The sequence below is a fragment of the Calonectris borealis genome, chromosome 12 (assembly GCF_964195595.1).
Source record: "Calonectris borealis chromosome 12, bCalBor7.hap1.2, whole genome shotgun sequence".
In the NCBI taxonomy this organism is placed as follows: Eukaryota; Metazoa; Chordata; class Aves; order Procellariiformes; family Procellariidae; genus Calonectris; species Calonectris borealis.
The window spans coordinates 22,188,926-22,210,257 of record NC_134323.1 but is presented as its reverse complement, the minus strand read 5'-3'; the positions used below and the strand labels follow the sequence as shown (position 1 = coordinate 22,210,257).

The following is a 21,332-nucleotide window of genomic DNA, read 5'->3' as shown; positions in this document are numbered from 1 at the left end:
AAGACCAAGAGTATATACAAAAATCTTTCTCCAGACCCTGGAAATGTCTCTGATTACACTTCGCGTGCTCCATATGAGTTTATTCCCAGGCTCCTGAGAACTAGCAAATTAAGCCATAACTCACACTTAATACTTCCTCCAAAAAGGTGATTTTTGAAAGTGTCTATTTTCCAACCCAGTAGTCCGCAACACAGAATAAGTCCAATTATGATTTAAAAAAAAAAAAATGCTGAATGGAAGAAAAACTTCTAGCACGTAGAAAATACATTAACTACAGAATACACTGCATATCAAGCACTCTTATAGCTCTGCATGTTGAATGCAAAAAGGTACCAGTACTTTAAAGCTGATGTCTCCACACAGTGCCAGGAGCAGCAGGGGGTAGATCAGGCAGAGTCAAGAGCAGCATTACACCAAGCTTACTTGATGTCTTGGAAAACAACATTCTATTAACATTAATTTTTAAACAAAGTCAAGAGCTTTATTAAACAAGGAAACAGCAAAATTAGTGTGGCAGATCTTGTAAAATTACTGCTCAGGGACCCTGAAAACCACTGTGCCCCGCAAGGCATGATGGTGATGGAATAGCAGATTAATTGCAACAGCCTTGATTTTCATCAGTCAGTCCCTCACCCAGCCTTCAGCACTGTGTGTGCACGTGCCTGTATGTTTCTTTCCGTAGAAAGATGTATATATATACACAATATATATATACACACACACATACACATGCACTTAAATTGTGGAAGTATTCCTCTGTCAGCCCACCAAGAAGGGAGGGACTGTACTCTTCACAACAGCACACAGTGTGCCTACAAAGATTATTTCTTCTCCTACACAAAGTAATCTCCAGGCAGGAAAGTTCTCTGAAGGCCTGTACTTATCACATTTACGAGACAACAACCCAGGAAACAATTCTGGTGCATCTCTGCTGGCCTTACACAGCGTACACAAACCCCACCAAGAAAACAGGCTCCACTACATCTTCTAAAGACAACCCCTAAACGCCTCTGTGCGTTCAAGCAGGTTTCCTCCCTCACTCCCAAGAGACCTGACTTACTGACTGCTTTCTGTTCCCAAACTAAAAACACAATGGGGACTACCACAGAGAGAAGTTCTCACTCCTCCCTTACAGCAACACAAAGCTTTAAGGCTGACAGGGCCTCTGGACTTGCAAAGTTCTCTTTTGATTCCACACCGCTCTTATTAAAACCAGAAGCTTATAATGGAAAGCACAGTAATATCTTCTTTCTTTCAAGAAAAGCTTTTATAGCAACTGAAATGCCCTCTGGATTGTGAAACCCAGAAGCGTTCCTATTACATGGCAAGGGTACATTTAATATATGGGCCTGGAGGGTTGTTTGGGGTCTTTTAGACTTAGTCTACAAAAAATAGCCAGGTCCTGCTAATATGAAAGAATCCCATTAAGCAACAAAAAGACTTTATGGCCTCCTACACGCCACGGAGCCTTAGTGAAGCAAGTCAGCTTGTCAGCAGTGAAACTGCTGAAGCCGCCCATGCCCTGCAATGCCCCACCACATTAATCCCAGATATCCCTTCTGCTACACATCCCCTGTGGCCTTGCTTGCTTTTGGCCTTATCTTCCAAGTCTGGGCAACTAAGGCAAGGGTGGAATTCAGAAAGAAAAGCCAAGTGAATCCCTACAAGTTCGGTGCTTTCTCTCCTGCAGATGGGAAAGTAAAGCACGTTTGCCCTGGCTGATGAGGACTTCTGTGTTATAACGAGAGTCGTCTTGCTGCCCACTCCTGGGAGCTGCTGAGTACAGTTTGGGCTTTATGCAAGTGTGGCCACAGTTACCCAAAGCACTCCAAGGGTTTTGTTTTTAAGAGGCAGGTGAAACCGTCAGGAATTTTCTCAAAAATCTTCTCTTAAATGAGGAATTGTTTAGGCATTTTCTGATAAAGCAAATGCTCAGGACTAAATTCCAGGATCAGGAAATAACTGCCCCAGTACAAACATCCTGTTCCACACGCTCTACTAAGAAAAGCAGAGCATGTCATTCTGCTCGCCCAGCTCAGCCCCGGTAATGACACAGCAGCCTGGAAGCAGTTAAGTGTCTGATTATGAAAACCTAGGCTCGGCTACAGGGCAGTTCAGACCGAAACCCACCAGATTCAAATCCCTCAGGTGAAGTCAAGAGTTCTGGGATCTTTTTTTCCTCTCCCTGTAATATACTGCTGTAGGGTAATCTCCAGAGGTTCCTCTGCTGGCAATTGCACAAGTGACAGGGAAAGGCCGACAGGATGTTCTCAGAGGGAGAACAGTACTCTACTGTCTTTCAGTTTATTCTGCCAATTCATCAAAGCCTGGGCTTTGAGGCCAAAAAGAAAAATCTCTAATTTCTTGCTGTTGAGGATGCATAGCCTATTTGCTATTCATGCTTATGTAGCAGGTGTCCACAGCAGCAAGAAAAATCCAGAGATACTTCCACTCTTTTTTTGCTACTGGCCATCTTCCCTGAGCTACTGATTCAGGCTGCCTGCAGATTCAGGAAGACAGATCCCTTTGAGGTCTTGCTCAGAGAACTTTCTGTGACCATGGCATCTAAGATCTTCAGGACAGCTCTACAGGACAGAGCAGTTAGGACGCATCTGTCTTCCTCGAATGTAACCCACTCACTTGAGCCTTCTCTCAAGCAGCGTGATACAGACTAGTAAGACAACAACAGAAATGGCTGGGTCACTTACCTGCGATGACTCTTTCCACAGCGTACTCGAAGTTGAAAGTATCGATGGATTTGTGACCTTCTCTAGCGGCATGAAGAGCAGCTTCATTACATATATTCGCTATGTCAGCTCCTGTAGACACGAGTTTACAAGAATTACATTGGATTTGTTGTGTGACAGAGACTTCAGAGGACAGAAGAGGCAAGAACAAATCTGGAGAAGGACCTAAGGAAGTCAAATAGTCTGCACTTTTTTGTTCCTTGGGAACAGAGAGCAAACCTAGTCCATGGTGTTTATGTTGGATTTGAACAATACAACTGCCTTGGCAATGAACGCTGCGTTGCCACACAGAGGACAGAGTTCAGCAATCAATTAACAGGATAAAGCCAAGGCTGGCTCTCAGCAACAGGGAAGGGGCGTGGGCAGTCTGGGTTGGCATGGGTTGCCGCACTGTTCATACAGCAACCGCACAACCTCTGTGTGGAAGAGAAAGAACATCTGTTCCGAGTTTGTGTGTGTGGGTGATGGTGGCGGGGGGCTGCTGAAAGAAGTCACGAAGAGGCAGTGCGCTGGGGCCTGTTAGAGGGGAAACCCAGAAAGGATATTCCAGGAACTCCACATAAACAGGAACGCTGGAGCCCCTTGCTCAGCACTGTTTCAAACTCCCAGGGACCTACCCTGGAAACAGGCTCAATGCAGGAGCCAGGCAGAGTTGTCCAATTTCTACTCTGACTGACAAAATAATTACTATTCATTCCTCCTATCGCTTTCCTGGTAACATATATCAACTTAAGAGTCTTTCCCCTGAAGTACAACATCTCATCCTCAACAACAGCTGTGACAGGAGCATAAGCAGTGCTTTCTCCCCTTAGGAATTAGGAACCCAGGCATTATAAAAGTGTATTTTCCCCACCCCACACACACTGCTAGTCCCAGAAATTTCAGAAGATTGAAAATAGCCATGAACAATTGCTCATCACTGTTCCATTCACCAGGGAGCTGGTTAGGTTCCCACTATTTCCATAAAGATGGAGAAGGCTTGCAGAAAAAAGCCCTTTAGACCAAAATACCCCGTTAAAACTACGCAACCAAGAAGCTCCAGGTTGGACTGCAGGACTAGTGTAGAAGCAGGCAGAGCAGCCCCACAAGGACACGGCATGTCATACCGCTGAAGCCCGGAGTCAGTTCAGCCAGGCGCTGCGAGTAGAAGCTGGCATCCTGGATCAGTTTGAGACCCTTCAGGTGCTGCTCAAAGATCTCTCTTCTCTCCTGTAAAGAACAGAGAACACCTCAGCCCAGCAAGCCTTCACAACGTGGCAGCTTCGATGCATGGTAGGGAGCAGGGGACGGTGACATTGCCACCAGAGGGCAGGGCTGTCCTTACAGCGCTTTAGTGCTACAGGAGCCCTGATAAACACCCAGCTCTCAAATTTAGAACAGATGTATGGAGGCTTACCGTGAGTCACCGCTTTCCCTCTCAGGGCCACTCTCCCCTCCTAACTTTCACTCTGACCTGTCTTAACTTTTCTCTTACTATAAAAGCACTCGCAGGAAGGAGCTCTAACTGCCTCTACCTGCTCCCTCACACACCACAAACGAAAACCCCATCTACTAGCTGCTTAGCCTGTGACCATTTCCCAGACGAAGGTGGGGGTGAGATGACGGCTGGCAAGTAGCCACGGAGTGACTCATTCAGCTGGTCCAGGAGATCCTGATTAAAACAATGGGCACAGTTGCCAGGGTTTTTCCCCTTCCTCCTTCAGGGCAGCTGCACAGTTCATGCTTCCGGTGCCAGATTGTATCAGGCATTTAAGGTATTTTAACTGAAAACTCTTGAGGACGCCAGTAAAGCACAGATGGGAGAAGAAGAGCCTGTGCTGGCAGAGCAGACAGATCTTTACTGCAGCTGAGCCTATTCCCAAAAGTCTGCTACAAATGTCAACACAGCGGACATGGAAGGCTCCTAGTAAATGGATTTAAAAAGCATTCAGAAGGAGAAAGTCACTTAACAGGCTGCCTAAAGGAAAATAAGGAGACTCACAAGGATAGCGAGGACAATAAACCTACAGAACAAATGGTGCTCAAGGCACATGACAATTTAAGCTCTCACACAAGCCAACTGGCCAATTAGGTGGTTCCCAATTTCCTGGAGAGAAGACACACAGTTCTGCATCTGCATGGCAAAGAGAACCTCACAGAAGAATTCACTGCCAAAGCTCGTACCAGAGCAGAGACACTTAGAAGCAGCAAGTTGTCATTTCAGAGAAACAAGCAACTGTGTTAGCATGTCAAATCCTTGATTTAGAGCACATAAATAAGAATAAAGGCAAACAGAAGCTTACCATCTCTATCTTCTCTACGCTCAGCCTTTGCCAGGCCAGCGAATCACCAGCAAGGACTGGGACACCTTAGTCATTAGTGTTACGGTAAGGACAGGGCAGTAGGTGGAATCTACCTGGAGTGTTGGAAGATCAATAAAGATGTGCCTGTCAAGCCTCCCAGGTCTCATCAAGGCGTTATCCAAGACATCAGCACGGTTGGTGGAAGCCAGCACTATGACATGATCCGTGGTCCCCATTCCTGTAGAAAAACAAGCAAAAACAAAGGTGAAGGTTTTCACCATCACAGGTGCTGCGTTGCAAGCATCCAAAGGGACGGGGCAGGGCAGGATGCAGAGGATGTTTTACGTAGCTTTATCACAAAGCCCAGGGTGCTTACAGCATCCTCGGGGGCAGCTGAGGCTGAGAAAGTGTCCTTTTCAGCTAGAGGCACAAGGCAGGAAGGAACCTCCCTAGTCACTCAAGCCAGCCTCTGGTCATCACGGATACTCTGAAATTCCCTTTTCATTTACTTAACAAGCTTTGGCGTAAAACTTTTTTTTCCCCTTTCCTTTTGACACATTTGGAAATTGCTCCAACTAGAAACCAGAACAGAATCTCTCTATTCTGATGAGTTAGGAGATGCCTTCTCAGGCTTAAGTCAATTCCTGTTCCTTTAGCTCCAGGTCGTTTGCTAGCTGAACAATGTTCGCTAGCTGAAACAGCCTTTCCCTTCCCAATACTTTTGTGGAAAGCCCTTTCAGTTTTCATTTACTTTTAGCCTTCAGTCACAGATAAGCCACCAGGATCACTAGGAAAGGGACAGGCTTTCTTCTGACCAGCTCAGGTTAATGCAGAAGGAGAGGACATAGCCTTGCCACCCAGCAAGGGGCACGTTACAGCATGATTTGATTTTTGTCTGCTCACTCATCTTTTATCACTCAGAAGGCACCCAGGCATACTGCAGACCAGTGCAAAGACCAACCCTGCAGAACTTACACCACAGAGATGTAAGCAGGCACAAAAGGCAACCAAACAGCTTTGCAGTGATGATTAGCATACACTAGCTCAAGCCACAGCTAAAGAAGGTTTTGTCTCCAGGTCTTAAAGATGAAGGGAACATCAGGATTTACAGGCTTTGTGAGAGCAGCCTGCAGTATGGAGGCATCAAAGGCAGACAGGGCTTCCTGGGGAAGCCAGAGCTCTAGCAGCTGGAGGAGGGCAGAAAGGGGCAGGCGGTTGTGCTGCTTGGGTGGGGAGCCAGAGATCATGTTGAATCACTGAACCACACTGCTTATTTATTACATTCCACCAGGTGCCCACAGGCCCCTGGGTATGAGTCACCTGCTTACAGCAGATTCAAGGGCCCTAGCATACAGCAGCCTTCCCAGGGAAAGGACGCGTTAGTCCCATGTGCCTCCTTCGCTGCCAAGTCACACGCTGCAGAGAGGCAGCTTTACGCACGTAAGCTGGGCAAGTTTCAGCTCTCCTCAGCTCCACCGGAAGAGCTGCCAAATGTGTCAGCGTATAAGAGCTGAGCAGAGAGATTAAGGTTACAGGTAAGTCGGAGGACTGGCTCTGTCAGCTTGCGCTATGGCAAACCTCAGTTCTTCCTCCCTGCAGGACGCTGTCTAAATAAGCTCCTGGAGAGGATGAAGCCGGCCATCCTTCAGGCACGTATTACACTGCACTTTGGAGTGTGATAAATAAGCAGAGAGACTGGCAGGCACTTGGGGGATAGCAAGCTTCATTCACACGGCAGGATTAGATGGTACAGCACATTATCTGCTTTGCAGCTGGGAAGACTCTTAAAATAGGTCTGACTATTAGAACAAATATAAAAAAACAGAACTGCTGAGAGCATCCTCCTCACATCAGCTTCTGCTCCACTTGCTCTCAAGCCTGTATCCCAGCGGTGCGAAACACTGCTCCAAGAAATTTACAACTGCAGCCTCCGATTCCTATTACTGTTCCCACCTGGCATGGCACAGGCTTCCACAGGCAAAGATCAGCCAAAGGAACAGTCTACAAAAACAACACTTCAGTCACATCAACAAATGAAAAACAGTTCTGAAAACTTAGCCTGAAGAGAGCCTTCATAACTACAATGTTTACAAATGAAGCCACTTCGAAAAGGAAAGGAAAAAAGAGTCCACTTCAACTGGCAAATGCTCTGCTCCCCACTGACATGGAGCACGTTGCTTTGACGGGCACCTCATCCGCATTATTACACTGTGTAATTCTCTAGGCATTTGTTCAAAAGCCTTTTGGACATCATCTGTGAACTGCATCACTGAAACGGGGCCACCTCTGTGAGGGAAGCCTCGGGGTCAGAAACTTGCATACAGCACAGATCAGGGGAGAGGTCTTGTCCGAGGACTTCAGGTGAAGAGCTGCTACCAAAAGATGTCGTGCGTTTTCATTCACAAAACACAGATCAGCCCAGGACCGTCAAGCTCCTCTCATTCAGAACAGAGGAGATATTTGGGTCACATTCCTCTTCCGCTTGTTTGCAGCTTGTGAGGGAAGATTCACTATTCAAACCAGGCACCTGTTTTGACAAAGACTGGAGTACATGTGTCACTCTGGTTTTAAAAACAGCTTCTGCACATACAGGCTCCCTCCAGTCCCTCCCCTTCTCCCACCAGACTCCTGGTGCTTCCAGAACACGAAGAAAGCTGTCAGAGCGAAGGAAACCAAGGTCGCTTGTAGAAAGAGCACTACAATTACTCTAAAACCTCCGTACCAGAATTACCGAGTATCAAACTGCATATTCATCCCATACAGCTTAGCATAATGGCTTTTTTCTTGGTGTCCTCATCCTTTCTCCAGCCTGCAGAGCAGGTTCCATATAGCTCTGACCCTCCTTTTCTTCCTCTACCTTACCTCTGAGTAATCTCATTTGAACACACAAATTCAACAATTACCACTGGTGACTCACAGATCTACTTTTGTGCACGATTTTCTTTCAAATTAATAGCTAACTTGGTTCTATGGTGTTGCTTCAACTTCAATTTAAGCTAAAGACAGCTAAAACAGAGCTCTCAACCTTCCATTTCAAGGCTTCCTTATTACAAACACACATCACTCCTCCGCTTGTGCTTGGGTAGAACTGTTAACCTCCTAAAAAACCTTATTCACTATCATCCTGAAACGTATTTTGCCATCATGCACATAGCACTTCAGTGTTCATTTGGGTAACATGCTCAGTTAGATAACATTTCAGTAACGTGCCAAGATCACTGCTTATGAGTACAAGCCAACAGTAAGTCCATGTTTCTTGTACTGGCCTGACAGTCCTTGCCAGCTGTCTCCCATTTGACATTCTAAACTCCTTGGGCTATTTTTTTAGTGTGTGTTTGATAAAGCACTTAGCAAAATGAGGGACTTAGTGACTGGGGGAGGGACTTACATGATCTGTATGAGACACGAATAAATAATGAGACAATATAAATTTAAAAATAAACTAGGCAGCACACAGCAAATGAGGGACTATTAAAATACATATTGAGGATAATATTTACCTTCTAAATTCACTTTCTAATAGAGTTGTACCCTAATTTTTGAATAGAGACTCACCAAGAAAACACTCTAGAAACCACGCCTAATTTCTACAGACTGGAGGAGATCAGACATTTTCATTTTTGGTATGGAGATGTGGATTGTACTGACTACATTCTCCTGAACAGACAGATGGACATCCATTTAATTCAGTGTTAACCTGTGGCGAGCTCACCCTACAACTCTCAGGAGAAAAAAACACCCAACCAAGCCAGGATTGCTGTTCTGTGTGTTACTACTGGCCTTTTCTGTCGAGACCATCTACTACGCAGACACAGCTGTAAACAGTTATGTTCATCCAAGTATATTTACGTGCTTGGCCAAGTTGCCTAAGTTAGTGCATGTGCAAAGTCCCAGGGAACTGCATACACGTATTTAAGGTGATTTCTGGGTAGGATTATGTGTTTCAAGGGTGTTCCTCTGATAACCAGATTTCTGTCTGGTTATTTAGGACCTACTCAAAGCTCATTCCTCTCCTTCAAAAACTTCATGGCACCTGTGCTGAAGCAGGGAGAGGTCTCTGTACAGCAGGACCACTCTACCCTGTCTGTACCATGCTGTGCTCCTGCTTACAATTTCTCCTCCTTCTGCAGCAAGGCCAGAGATCTAGAATTACAGATCATCTTGCGTGCAGTATGAAGGAACATCTACCCTTTGCTGAAAGCATTTTTCCAAGTCCCAGCTTCTCTCCTCGAAAAGGGAGGGTTGACTCCAGAGCAACCTCCAGAAGACAGCCTTGCTGCTGAACTTCAGGACGTGCTCTACTTCAGCAGGGCTGCATCCCCATTTCACTGCAAACATTCAGTAAAAAGGCAAGCAGTTTTAACCCCCAAGGTCTGGAGAAAGGGGGATGCTTTTAGTGCAGGACAGCTTTCAATTTTTCATATGAAGAGTGCGATGAGACAACAAGTGTCACAGTTACAGTCAAGGGAAAAGGCGGCCCTGTCCCATGAAACAGCAGACTGATACAAACACTCCCTGATGGGCAGGTAGTTAGTTATTCCTTCCCCTGCTCTGCAACAGTAAGATTTAGCAACAGAAACATTGCAAGTTGGGTCAGTGCTGCAGGCTCTGACAGAGTTATGACTAAGAATAGCCAAAGGATTGTTCTTTCTGGCACTTGTGTGAAAGTGTCTGAGAAAAGGGCTGATTCCAGATACAGTACAGCCAGAAACCATCCAGACGTGTGGCATCAAACCAGGGCTTGTTTGCAAAGCTTATCTCTCTCAGTTTAGACAGGGATCCTATAGCCAGGGAGACAACGTGAGATTAAGTCAAGGGACAGGAGAACTGATATATTACATTGCTTTTGGCCCTCTGGGACAACTAAACTCCAAAGCTTAACAGGCTTTAAACCACTACCTGTCTTAGACAGCATACAGCAAGTATTCAACAACATTTAATGGCCAGCTGGACCTAAACATTACCCTCTACAGACAGCAGTGCCCTTGCTGCCAATTCATTTTCTTTTGGTTCCCCAGTATTGTAAATAATTCTTCTCCAATTGCCAGTGGGAAAACATACTCCCGAACTGAAGCCATTTACTACAGTAAGAGCCTTTGGGGTTGCTGCCCTCTGTCAGCCATGATCTCTAATGCACATTTTCTGTTGATTTTATTAGCAGGTAGATGCTCATGTGGCTGTTGGTGCAAATTCACTCTGGATGTGACACTACGCTCTCTTCTGACTCAGGGTCTTCAGTACAGTCACAAAACCAGTTGGCTCCAGGGTTTTAAAATTTACTAGATTTAGCCCCAAACCCTTAAAAGCCTATATAAATGTCTATATTTCAAGAGGGTTATCTCCACAACTTAGTCACAGCACATACTTGGACATCTATCCTAAGCCCAATTACTTCCTTAGGCACCATCAGCTCTGGAGTAGTCCTGCCTAACTCTCCAGGGACATGAAGAGAGATACGCTACAGTGCCGTCAGAAACAGGGACTAATAATGGAGATTCCTAAGGGTTCTGCAGGAAAGCAAGTACTGGGCACACAACTTCCACAAACCCTGTGCTGATCAGCAGCTGCTGCTTTTCCTCTGTACTCAGTGCAGCAGCTGGTGAAGGGGGGAGAGAACAGAGAAAGGACCCACTTCAAGTGAGTGATACGACGACCTCTGAAACCAGAGCAAGGCCAGCCAAGGCCACACTGGTGTCCACACAGCAAAAAAACATCCTGACTCTCAGGGCCACAGCCCCTTCACTAAGCAGCAGTCTGAAACACAGTTATCACTTGTCGTACAGACGGTCTTTTAACAAGGACATGACCAGGCTGTAGTTCTGGGCCTAGTCTCGAACACGCTGCAAAGTGCAAGCTGCCTCGTCCCAAGGAAGAAGAGAATGAGATTTGTTTCAATGCAATTGTAATTACTTCAGCAAGAAGAGAACACTGAAGAAGCATGGCAAGTTCAAGCAGGAAAAAGATGTACAGGCCAACAGTTTGGATCTCTGAGGTGATAAGGGCCCAACTGCTGAGAGGGAGAGAGAAATACTGACCGTCCATTTCCACCAGCAGCTGGTTTAAGGTCTGCTCCTCCTCAGCATTGGCAAAACCAGATATATTGGTTGAGCGCTTCTTGCCCACAGCATCAATTTCGTCAATGTACACGATGCAGGGTGCACGAGCCTGGGCTTCTCTGAAGAGGCTCCGAACTCTGGCGGCTCCAAGACCTATAGGGGAAGGGAAGAAGAAATAAGCCTTGTAGCTAAAATTGTCAGCAAAGCTGGAGAGCAGCATTACGGGCCCCCAATGAGACACTTGACAAAGCCTCAGTATAAGACAGTCCCTCTCTGAACACTCCCGGCACAAAGAAATAGCCACAGAACTCATATGTTTAGTCCTTAGGCACTGCTCCTCCTGGAGTGCGCTGGCTTTTAACTGAGGTCTCAAAACTGCAGGGACTCCTACAGTTGCTGTAAGAGGAGCTCTGCTCCCAGCTCCTAAGATGAACTCCTGTTCCTTCCACAAATCAGAAGCCCAAATATTCAGCATTTTTCTGCACACTGAGCCTTGTTGGATCTCAAGGGATCTAGGAGGAAGGAAGAAAAGGGGGAAGATGGAAAACCCAAGGCACAAAGAGGCCATACTTTCCCCATCAGCAAGGAACAGCAGAAAATCCATCAGCATTCTCATACAAGGAAGGAAGCCTCATCAGTGGCTTTAATAATAGGTACAGGGAAGTCAGAGATAAGGCTTTCAGGTGAAAAACCATGGCTGCACACTGTCAGAAAGAAAAACTAGCAATTCAGAGGGCATGCATTCTAGATACTACATAATTAAGTACTCCCTATCACTGAAAACCTTTTATATTTTCAGTAGAAATATCCAACTCATCCTCCCCGTGCAAAGACAGGCTAAAACTCTGTCCTTTGCAAGAGGCCCCGCCAGCACCCTCCAACTCCACAACAGACCACGTAACCTCCACACCCTTCCCCCTGAGAAGCTTACCTCCTATCACCTCCACAAATTCAGAGCCCGCCATGGCCAAGAACGGCACTTGTGCTTCTGTAGCCACGGCCTTCGCCAGCAATGTCTTCCCACAGCCTGGCGGTCCGAGTAACAAGGCACCCTTGGGCACTTTAGCCCCAAGCTGAAGGTAGCGATCAGGACTCTGCAAGAACAACACAACTCTCAGATCCACAGGTCACATGAAGCATCTGCACAAGAATATGCCCTCCCAGAGCTTCCTGATACTGTTTTCAGCCTGAGCAACTCTGAGCTGCTAATGAGAGCACTACATCTGCATTCCTGTTATGGAATTGGAAATACAGAGATTGAGTCATGCTGATCACAGCATAAGAAGCTGTCAGTTTATTTAAACAGAGGCTGCTCAGTATCATGAAGAATGAAGAGAAGGATATACCCTCCTCCCCAGGTCAGCCATCTATCCCAGAAGACAGGCAGCAAGCACTTATTTTGTTCTACTTTTATATACCTTTAAATAGTCCACAAATTCTTTGACTTCCATTTTTGCCTCATGCATTCCTGCTACATCCTTGAAGCCAATCCCTTTTCCAGATTTCCCATCCACAATGGTGAAACGAGCCATCTTCAACTGGTTCTGCGGAAGGTAGCACAAGTACTGAAGACGTGCTCTGACTTTGGACAAGGCAACAGTCTGTTTGACGCAAACTTTATTTATCCATGTGTTGTTGGGAAGAGACAGAATAAACTTGCAGTAATAGTCCCAATACAATCCGGCTCAAACTCCGTGTAGAGCAGGCAGGGTTACTTATTAAAAATGTGCAGAATGCCCAAACCTTATTTGGGATCTTCTCCCTGATTTCTAAATGCTCTGATCCTCAATACACATGGGATAGCTATAGTTTTGAGGTAAATTACCAATACTGTCTTGTAAATGCATATAAACAGACACTTTGCACCATTGTCTGATGCTGCCACTGGTTTCTACTGCAACACAACCCAGGACAGAACTATAGGTTCTCAAATTTAACAGACACCACATTTCAGTCTCCTGGTGTGTGTTAAGCCACAGTGACAGTCAAAACAAGAATTCAGTTAAATGCCCTACTTGTAACTGCTCATTATGTTCTACTGAAAACAGCTACTCGGGATTTTTTTTTTTTCTTTGAGAAGAAAGTTTATAGCTTCTCAGGCCTCAGAAACATCAGCTTATCCAAAGGAAGAGTTAAACATGCAGGGCCTAGCTGTCCCCACTTATGCAAGGACAGAATCCAGTCCTCAAGGCCCTCATTACTCAACACTTCTTTAAAATATTCTTCTCCTCTGAGCAGCTGCATCCCTTTGTGTAAAGAGAATCCCGAAGCCAGAAAAGAACTGCAGAGGAGACTGAGTGGGAAATCTAACAAGGGACTGAATTCACTACATTTTCATCCCCAAATCCCTGCGGTCAGTGGCAGCGCACCCCAGGCTGATTTCTACAGAGTTTCATCAGCTGATCCAGGCAAGGGTGGAAGCAGGGAGGAGGAGATTTGACTGATGTTGCAAGTGAGGCATGTGGCATGAGCAGAACAGGCCAACACATAATGAAATCCAGAATCTGAACATATTTTATAAATTGAGAACTCATTTTGCAGAAAGCAGCAATTCCTACTTCTGGCTGTATGGGAGGCATATTGGCAGGACCCAGTGAAAAACACCATCTGCAGCTGCAACTCATTAACAAGCTTTGAAAATAGCAGAGCAAACTGGACTGCAAATTCTCTGAGCTCAGCCCTTCCTGCCATTGGGGAAAGAAAGGGCCTCAGCTAAGGCCAGTTACTGTACAATCTAGTCAGATGATCAGGACAGGAAAAAATGCAAGATGTGTCAAGACCGGAGAGTCCTTGGCACCAGTTAATTCTCATTCTGCATTGACTTTGCTGGGGAAAAGGGAGGAGATTAGGCCAGCAGAAGACAAGACTACCCACGGGCTGCAAAACAACATCAAGATCCAGGATACTCACAAAGGCGTTGAATCCTCCTACCCGGCTTGCAACCCTAATAAGGCGGAAGATGCTCCACAACATGGACACAGCCACAAGTGTCACTATCAGGGAAATGATATCACTAGAAGGACAAAAGCAAGACGGGTACAAATTGAGGTTTTTGGCCACAACTTGGTAAATATTACTCAACGTAACTATTTTCAGTATTTTAAAGGTCCTGACATTTAGGCTACAAGTGCAGCAATGAGCAGACATGACTAAGAAAATGTAACCTTTACAGGTTTTTAAATATATATAAAAAACAAAACCCCAAAAATCCCAACAATTACATAACCTAAAAAGTTAAACAGAGGACACTGGCAAATACTGCTTACAGCTGTGGAAGAAATTCGACCTCACCACCCCCTTCAGAGGCATTCCTACTTATAAAACAAATAGGACCTTCAGGCAGTCAAATCACACCCAGAGCAGAACCCGGCGGGGCTGGCAGTCCATCCAAAGGGAGCTCACTGCAGAAGACCTGTGTCCGGCAACACTAGGGAGATTCCAACTCCCCTAATCCTGACAGAAATCCCAGTGCGGGTCTCCCATTAAGAGGCTGCTCTACCTAATCTGGTTGGCCCTCCCTGGTCAAATCCGTTATGTCAGAAGGAAGTGCTACAGCAACCAACATCATCAATTTTCTGGATCCTTTGCAATACCAATTGCATTAGGAGGGAGATGAGGAGCAGAGATGACGCTGCAGGTCTAATACAGTTACAAGACAAACACGATGAGCACAAATATCCTGTGAGCTCTAAACAAAGGATGCTTTCAACAGGAGGAAAAATGACCATATGTCAGATAACAGGTTGAGATTTGTGGGACCCTGTTCTGCTTCACATGCCTGTGAAATCATCTGGTCTCGCCACACTTGTGTCTTATCTTTAAACTAGGAATGTGTGTTCCGTCTCTCGCAGGGGGATGATTTACTGAAGCAAGGGGACCAGCATGTGCTATATACCCAGCTGCATTTGTTTCTTCTCAGTGAGAGATCCTAGGCAACACTGGAAACTGAAAGTCACCTTCACTTTGCCAACTATGCAAACAGGATTAATTCTGAAACACATCAAGGGTCCACATCTCAGAGTAAACTGAATCCAAGCTGCAAGTGCTCTGCATCTCACAGGTTCAAAATCCAGACTGAGCTCTAAATTCTCCAGACATTCATCAAGTCTCGTGAGAGACTTCAGACCCTATAGTATCTCTTAAAAAAAATGATGTCTTTTCAGGGGCAGGGGAAGCAGCTTGTGTTGGTGGTTGACTGTTCAGTCTACTCTTCCTGTTATACACAAGTTTGAAAAAATCTGCAAGTTCTGAATTTCAACTAAAGGTCTCATACTGCATGATCAACTAAAAAGGTTTATCTTCATATAAACCATGTATTAAAAATGTGCAAATGTTGTTCAGAGGACAAGTAACAAGACAAAACCCAGTCCAGGTATCCATTCATATACGAACATGACATTTGTTTCACATTTTGGTACGGTGTCTGGGAGGAAGAATTACACACACTGGCCATCCCCATCTACAGTGGGAAAGCCACTGTGCTCCAGACCCTCATAGGTTTGCTACCAGAAGCAGCTGATGCGCTCTGCATGGTGCACAAGCAAGGGACAAGGCCATCTCAGCAGATAACTGTAGCAGCACGATGCTATCTTTCCCGGTTGTCAGGGATCGGGATTTCTTTACTTAGCAGACAGGACTTCTGCACTACATCTCTCTGTCGGTACTTTAGAATAAGCAATTAGTTGAGAGCTCTTCAAACGCTGGAGTCTCTCCCCACACGTATGGAAAGCAGCCTTCTACACCAGTGTAACGGCCATCAGTGACGGAGGTGGACTAGCTCAAGCCCAGAGCTTCACAGGTCTGTTTTGTACTCTGGACCCCATAAATCCTGTTTTGCAAAAACACGCTGCCGGTCTTAACAGAAGGGCAAATAAGCTACCTCAGCGGCAAATGACCACAACATGTGAATACATTGTGTGAAAGCACAGAATAAAGGCTAGCCAGTGCGCTATAGTCTTTTGACAGATCTTCCCTCTTCTTGTTCATTATAGCTTATTTCAGAATTAAAAGCTTTGAGCTTTTTTTTTTTTAAAGCAAAGGATCTTGGTTTCAGGTAACAGAGAAGGGCTGTAAGTTTAATAGAAGTACTCCTCTCACTGAGATTTTGTATGCTAGCATCAAAGCTGCTCTGCTCAGTATGTGGCTCACAGCTGGAGCGAGCACCAGCACAGGCTGTCCTCTGATCTACAGCTGTTGGAGAAGCAGGCCAAAACTAGGTGTTTATTTTTACAGACTGGACAACCACCACAGGCCTTCCTCGAAGCATTTTAACGGGTGAAGGCTCACTGCACCACCAGCATTCTCCACAGACCAGGGTGTAACATCACTTGTTGAGTCAGGATTTCTATCACACTCTGCACTTGAAGAATTGACTATAACGACAAAAAGCGCTCAGCTGTGCAAGAACGCACAGCAACTGACACAGACTTTCCTCAGACTTGCTGACACTGACCTGAAACAGTTTGGTCTGCTGCATGCTGCAGTTCCAGACACCTCCTTGGGACCCTCACTTTTGAAACGTTAAGGTACATCTACAGCATGCCTATTTCTGAAAGATGGGTTAAGTGCTCCAAAACTGGGACCACTTTTTTGTTCTATACTTATAATAACAACATTCAGTTGAAAGGGGCTTTCCTCTCTAACTGAGGGATGTTGTCATCAGTATAAGATCAACAGTAAGCACAAATTTATATCATACTTTCCATAAAAGCCAGGATGTTTGTAGGAAACAGGGATTCTCTCTCTCTCATCAATATTCAGCTCATCCTCCGCAGCTCTCAGCTTCTCTTCAAATTTGTCAATGTTTGCCACCCGCATTGTGTACAACAGGGTAACGTTCTGGGGACATGCAATCAAAAGCAGCATATAAGTATTGTAGTACAAGGACACAGCGATGTGCAGAAGAAGTGCACAACATGGACAAGTCAGATAAAAGCCTTATGTTACACCCTTTGATGCTGCATCAATGACCTCATGCGCAGGTACTGACACTGGGGCTCCAAATGAACTTAGGAACACCTCTAGTCTTTTCAACACCTCATGAAGGCATAAAACTCAAGAACTAAGTCTCAGCTCTCTAGAAACAAGGAGATGCAACAACTTTGCAGGCAAGCTGAAGGATGGAGTTAGTATTACAAACCCAGTTATACTTGGGCTAGACAAAATTTTGTACTATATATGGAAAACTACATCATTGGTAAGGAGGTGTCTTGTGCTCCACTCAGACTTCTTGGATCTTGTTCCCGTATCTTTGTCAGAAATGAATTTCATCCAGCAGTTTGCAAATGGATCATAAGTCACTGAACAAAGTGGGATGTATCCAAGAACAGTATTTTAATCTCTTAAGCCAGTTTGTAATGATTCTTAGCAGCAACTCTTGGAAGTAAGCATGTAATCAAACTTTGCTTTGTTTCCATTTTGGAAGATTTAGGAAGGAAGTCTGATGGAGTTTGACAGAACACCTGCAACTAAAATTCAAATAGGAGAAAATTTTTGAAACAAGATCTAGTAATAAGAGTTTACAATCTTCTAGACACCTTCTCACATATCAGACTGAGCCAGTAAGAAAAAAACTATTCAACTTTTCCAGCTTTTTAGACATATGTAAGATTTTCTTCCAGGCCATTATTAATTATTTTTACAATCTAAAATAAAAGCCTTAGTTTCCAGGTTGATATGAGTTACAGAATTCCCCTGAACTTCAAATACAAAAAGAGAAAAATTAATGAAGAGCAAATTTACCAGCTAGAGCTTTACCGAACATATATTCATTAATTCGATTCTTTTCAACAGTACAATCTATGATCATTCGTTCCAATGTAGAAAGCCACTCACAACTTGTCCATGCGGAGTTCCTCCTGGGTGCAGATAAATTTCCACAATATCGCTCTCTGGCACCACTTCGATTCTCTGGACCTCCCCCTTCGCCAGCATCTCATTCACAAAGTAGTTCCAGGAAATGTTGGTCCCTTCTCTGTTCTCGCTGACCGTGAATCGAAACATCAGCACTATGAAAGTTATGATGAGGAGTGCCCGTAAGCGTTCGAGATGCATCTGATTTTCCCTTTTCCTGCGTTTCTCCTCCTCTTTAGAAAAAAAGATACCAGAGAAGAGAGATATGAGCATGTAATTGTGGAGCTTTCTGACCCAAAGAGGGACAAGTAAATGACAAAGATTAACACAACAGTACCTTTCGGGGTTTTTTTGTTGCATGTTTGGTTTCTCCTGAAGCAGTACCTAACTTGCATTGCACAGGCAATTTCCTGGCTTGGCTCACAAAGGCGGTTGTGTGACTTGCCCAAGGTTACGCAAGTGGGTCAGTTTTTTGGATTGCATGACATTCCCAAACCTTTCTGGCTTCTAGACTGTCAGACCACAGGGCCTCAGCTGTACACACGGAACAGCACCAGGTTAAAAGCCTGGTTATGAAAGCACAAGCACTCGGATGTAAACTTAACAGTTGCCTGGAAGGAAGCAAATTTTGCATCCTGCTAGCCAGAAAAAAATCTGCTTGTATGACATTGCTGCGGCTGTATTCAGCTGTTTCCCAATGCCCCAAAAGCCATGCAGTGAGGCACTGCGTACACAGAGAAGATGATGGAGGATCACCTCTTTCATTTTAATTGTTTCAGCAAGAGGAGGAATTGAAGCATCAGTGAGCCAAAGAAAGCCTCTCACTTCCAGAAGTTATTGATCATGTACAAAGACAGACAGCAATCTCAGACATGTTTTGAAGAGCTCTGATCAGCATTTCCTGTTTTAAGGCAGTCTAACCCTGGCCCAGGAGACTTCAGATGGTCATAGTCCACTAGACACATTACAATCCCACCAAACGTCATTCTATTCTAAAATGAGAGACTATCTCACTTGCCTGGCCTAATACGGACATAGGCCAAATAAAGCCATCGGACCCTTGTTGCTAAAAATCAAACTCAAGAACGACTATACCCACTTCTACATAACATGCTTCTACACTGCCTAGTCCTCAGGCTGTTGCCAACATATCCGCCGGAAAATATCAGGAGTGAGTAACACCAGTCATAGTGTCACTGGTAAATCACGTAGCTCAGTATTATAAGAGTTAATTGCTTCCTGGTGAGCTCCTGATCTGCTGGCATCCTGCATCACGAGACCAACAACATTTCTACTACCTAAGAAAACATCTGCATTTGCAGTAAATCTGAAATAGCACAGGAGACATGATACGCAGCTTACCTATGCACATAAATACACTGCAAATCAATCTCACTGTCTTAACAAAATTGCACAGATTTTCTCCCATGCTACACAACTAACCTCGTGTTTAAAAAGGTTTGATAACTTGTCACGTTAAGGATTGATATCAAAGATACACAACACTCCCATGCGAGTTGTGCTTTCCCCCACCTTTACTGTACTAGTTACATACTGAAGCGATGACATGAGAAAAAGGGATGGTTTACTTCAAGTATTTGCCACCAAACCTTTTTTTCGGACTCCCAACATTTTTTGCACTGCGCAGGCAAATTTAAAATTCTGTGGTCTGCGAAGGACTGCCACAGCACAGTTCAATGTCAACTGCTAGCTGGTGTTCGAGTTGTTCAGATGACAACAAATATCTTTTCCTCTTTCCAGTCATATGTGGATGTTCTCGATATATAATTTAGCACTTGTTCTTGATATATAATTTAACATCAACAGCAACATGGCATATATAAATACTGTTCTACACCCAGATATAAATTAATTCTGCACCACTGGACTGCTAGTGCATCTGCCTGCTGCAGCCCAGATGAGATTTATTTGCAAATTCATAACAAATGTTCTGACACTAGCATTTATCACTAGCCACCAATTAGACCCTACGCACACTGCAACAAAACCAAGGGACAAACATATGACCCAGTCAGACGCTAAAAAAAGTACTCTGTCCTTCAGATAGGCAGCATCATTTTTCACTCATTTCCTAGCTCTGCTCCACATTTAACAGGAAAGGCTTGTTCCTAAATAGAAACAATGCAGCTTTTCAGATAAGGTCATAATTTCAAAAGACAGTGACAAGCTCAGACACTGCATCCAGCCCATCCACTTTGTTCTTCAATGCCATCTCCTCACTTCTGTGTTATCTGCTAGATCCACCTTTATTAGAACAAAGCAATTCATCACAAAGCTGCAGGATGACATCTACTATAGTCCTATTAAAGAAAATTAAAATATAGCACGATAGAGGCAATATCCTGAAAAGCTGAGCAAGTTCTAAATAAAAAAAAATTCTATAGAGAAAAGAAATGACTCTAGAAAAGTGAGAACTGACAGGAAGAAAGTCCATCTATCGCTATGCAAGTTCCTTGGAGATGTCAGAGTCAACTATTGCTAAAGCACTGTTCTGTATTAAATTTCAGACAAAGTGAGGAGGCATATAATATGTTCTAAAGCACACATAACTGAGGATACTATCACAAAAAGATCACCACAGGGTAAAAGCTGGCCATTAGATACCTCGACACAAACAACTTCTCCAGTTTCCAGGACTTAGGCTTGTCTAGGACCTTTAACCTACAGTTGAATAATTTCAGGAAAAAACACCATTTCTAGAAAGCCAGAAGACAACACAAAGCTTTCCTCTACTCTGCATTTAATTAAGGACAAAATCAATCTATTTCTAAGCTTATGTAAAGTATGACTATCTTTACAGTCTAACGTTCATATTGCACCATAATAAGCTACCCCACAATATTCAGTAAATGAGAACCAGTAACTGGATTTGACACTTGCAAGCAACAGCTGTGGGAATACTTCCAGCCTTTTAGTCTCAAAAAGCCTCCATGAAGCAATGATTTGCCATTAACCCCAAATCTGAACTCTCCGATTAAAATCTTGCAAGGGCTGCAGTGACAGTTTGAAGAGTTCTTTTTAATAATTACTGCAGAGATGAGTATTCCCCTGGAGACATGGGGTAGCATTCCACCTCCCAAAGTCAAGCTACCCATTAATCACAGGAGAAGAGACGCCACCGAACACGGCATGTTACTGTTTACTAATTTCAACAGCTACAACACTTCTTCAAGGCACTGTGCTCACAGTCACCCTGTGTGGTCTTGCAAACGGTAAGGGCCCCAACCTCTAAGCTCTGACTTCCTTACCGAGGACTCTGTGATACCTGCACTCACGTCCCACTGAAGACTTCAGCCCAGTTAAGTGGATCAAAGAGGCAAAGCCACTGCTCTTGCTGTAAAGAGACTGCACGCAGTGACACAAGTCAGGCTAAA

The 21,332-nt window shown here is 44.5% G+C and overlaps 1 protein-coding gene across 7 annotated transcripts in view; it reads right to left on the bottom strand.

The window, feature by feature from the left end:
* LOC142087404 (large ribosomal subunit protein eL13) overlaps positions 1 to 21,332 on the bottom strand; it is a 192,603-nt gene that overhangs the window by 13,138 nt on the left and 158,133 nt on the right. For 2 of the 7 annotated variants that reach the window (XM_075161636.1, XM_075161632.1), the window contains exons 4-12: positions 17,920 to 18,170; positions 16,784 to 16,923; positions 13,996 to 14,098; positions 12,504 to 12,629; positions 12,017 to 12,179; positions 11,065 to 11,238; positions 5,143 to 5,267; positions 3,854 to 3,956; positions 2,709 to 2,819 (exon numbers count right to left, since the gene is read on the bottom strand). The exons of 1 other annotated variant lie outside the window; for it this stretch is intronic. In XM_075161636.1, coding sequence (XP_075017737.1) covers positions 2,709 to 2,819; positions 3,854 to 3,956; positions 5,143 to 5,267; positions 11,065 to 11,238; positions 12,017 to 12,179; positions 12,504 to 12,629; positions 13,996 to 14,098; positions 16,784 to 16,923; positions 17,920 to 18,170 — 1,296 coding nt within the window. Of the gene's footprint in view, positions 1 to 2,708; positions 2,820 to 3,853; positions 3,957 to 5,142; positions 5,268 to 11,064; positions 11,239 to 12,016; positions 12,180 to 12,503; positions 12,630 to 13,995; positions 14,099 to 16,783; positions 16,924 to 17,919; positions 18,171 to 18,274; positions 18,348 to 21,332 lie in introns of those variants that run through there. 4 more of the 7 variants (XM_075161634.1, XM_075161633.1, XM_075161638.1 and 1 more) reach the window with 4 other exon arrangements.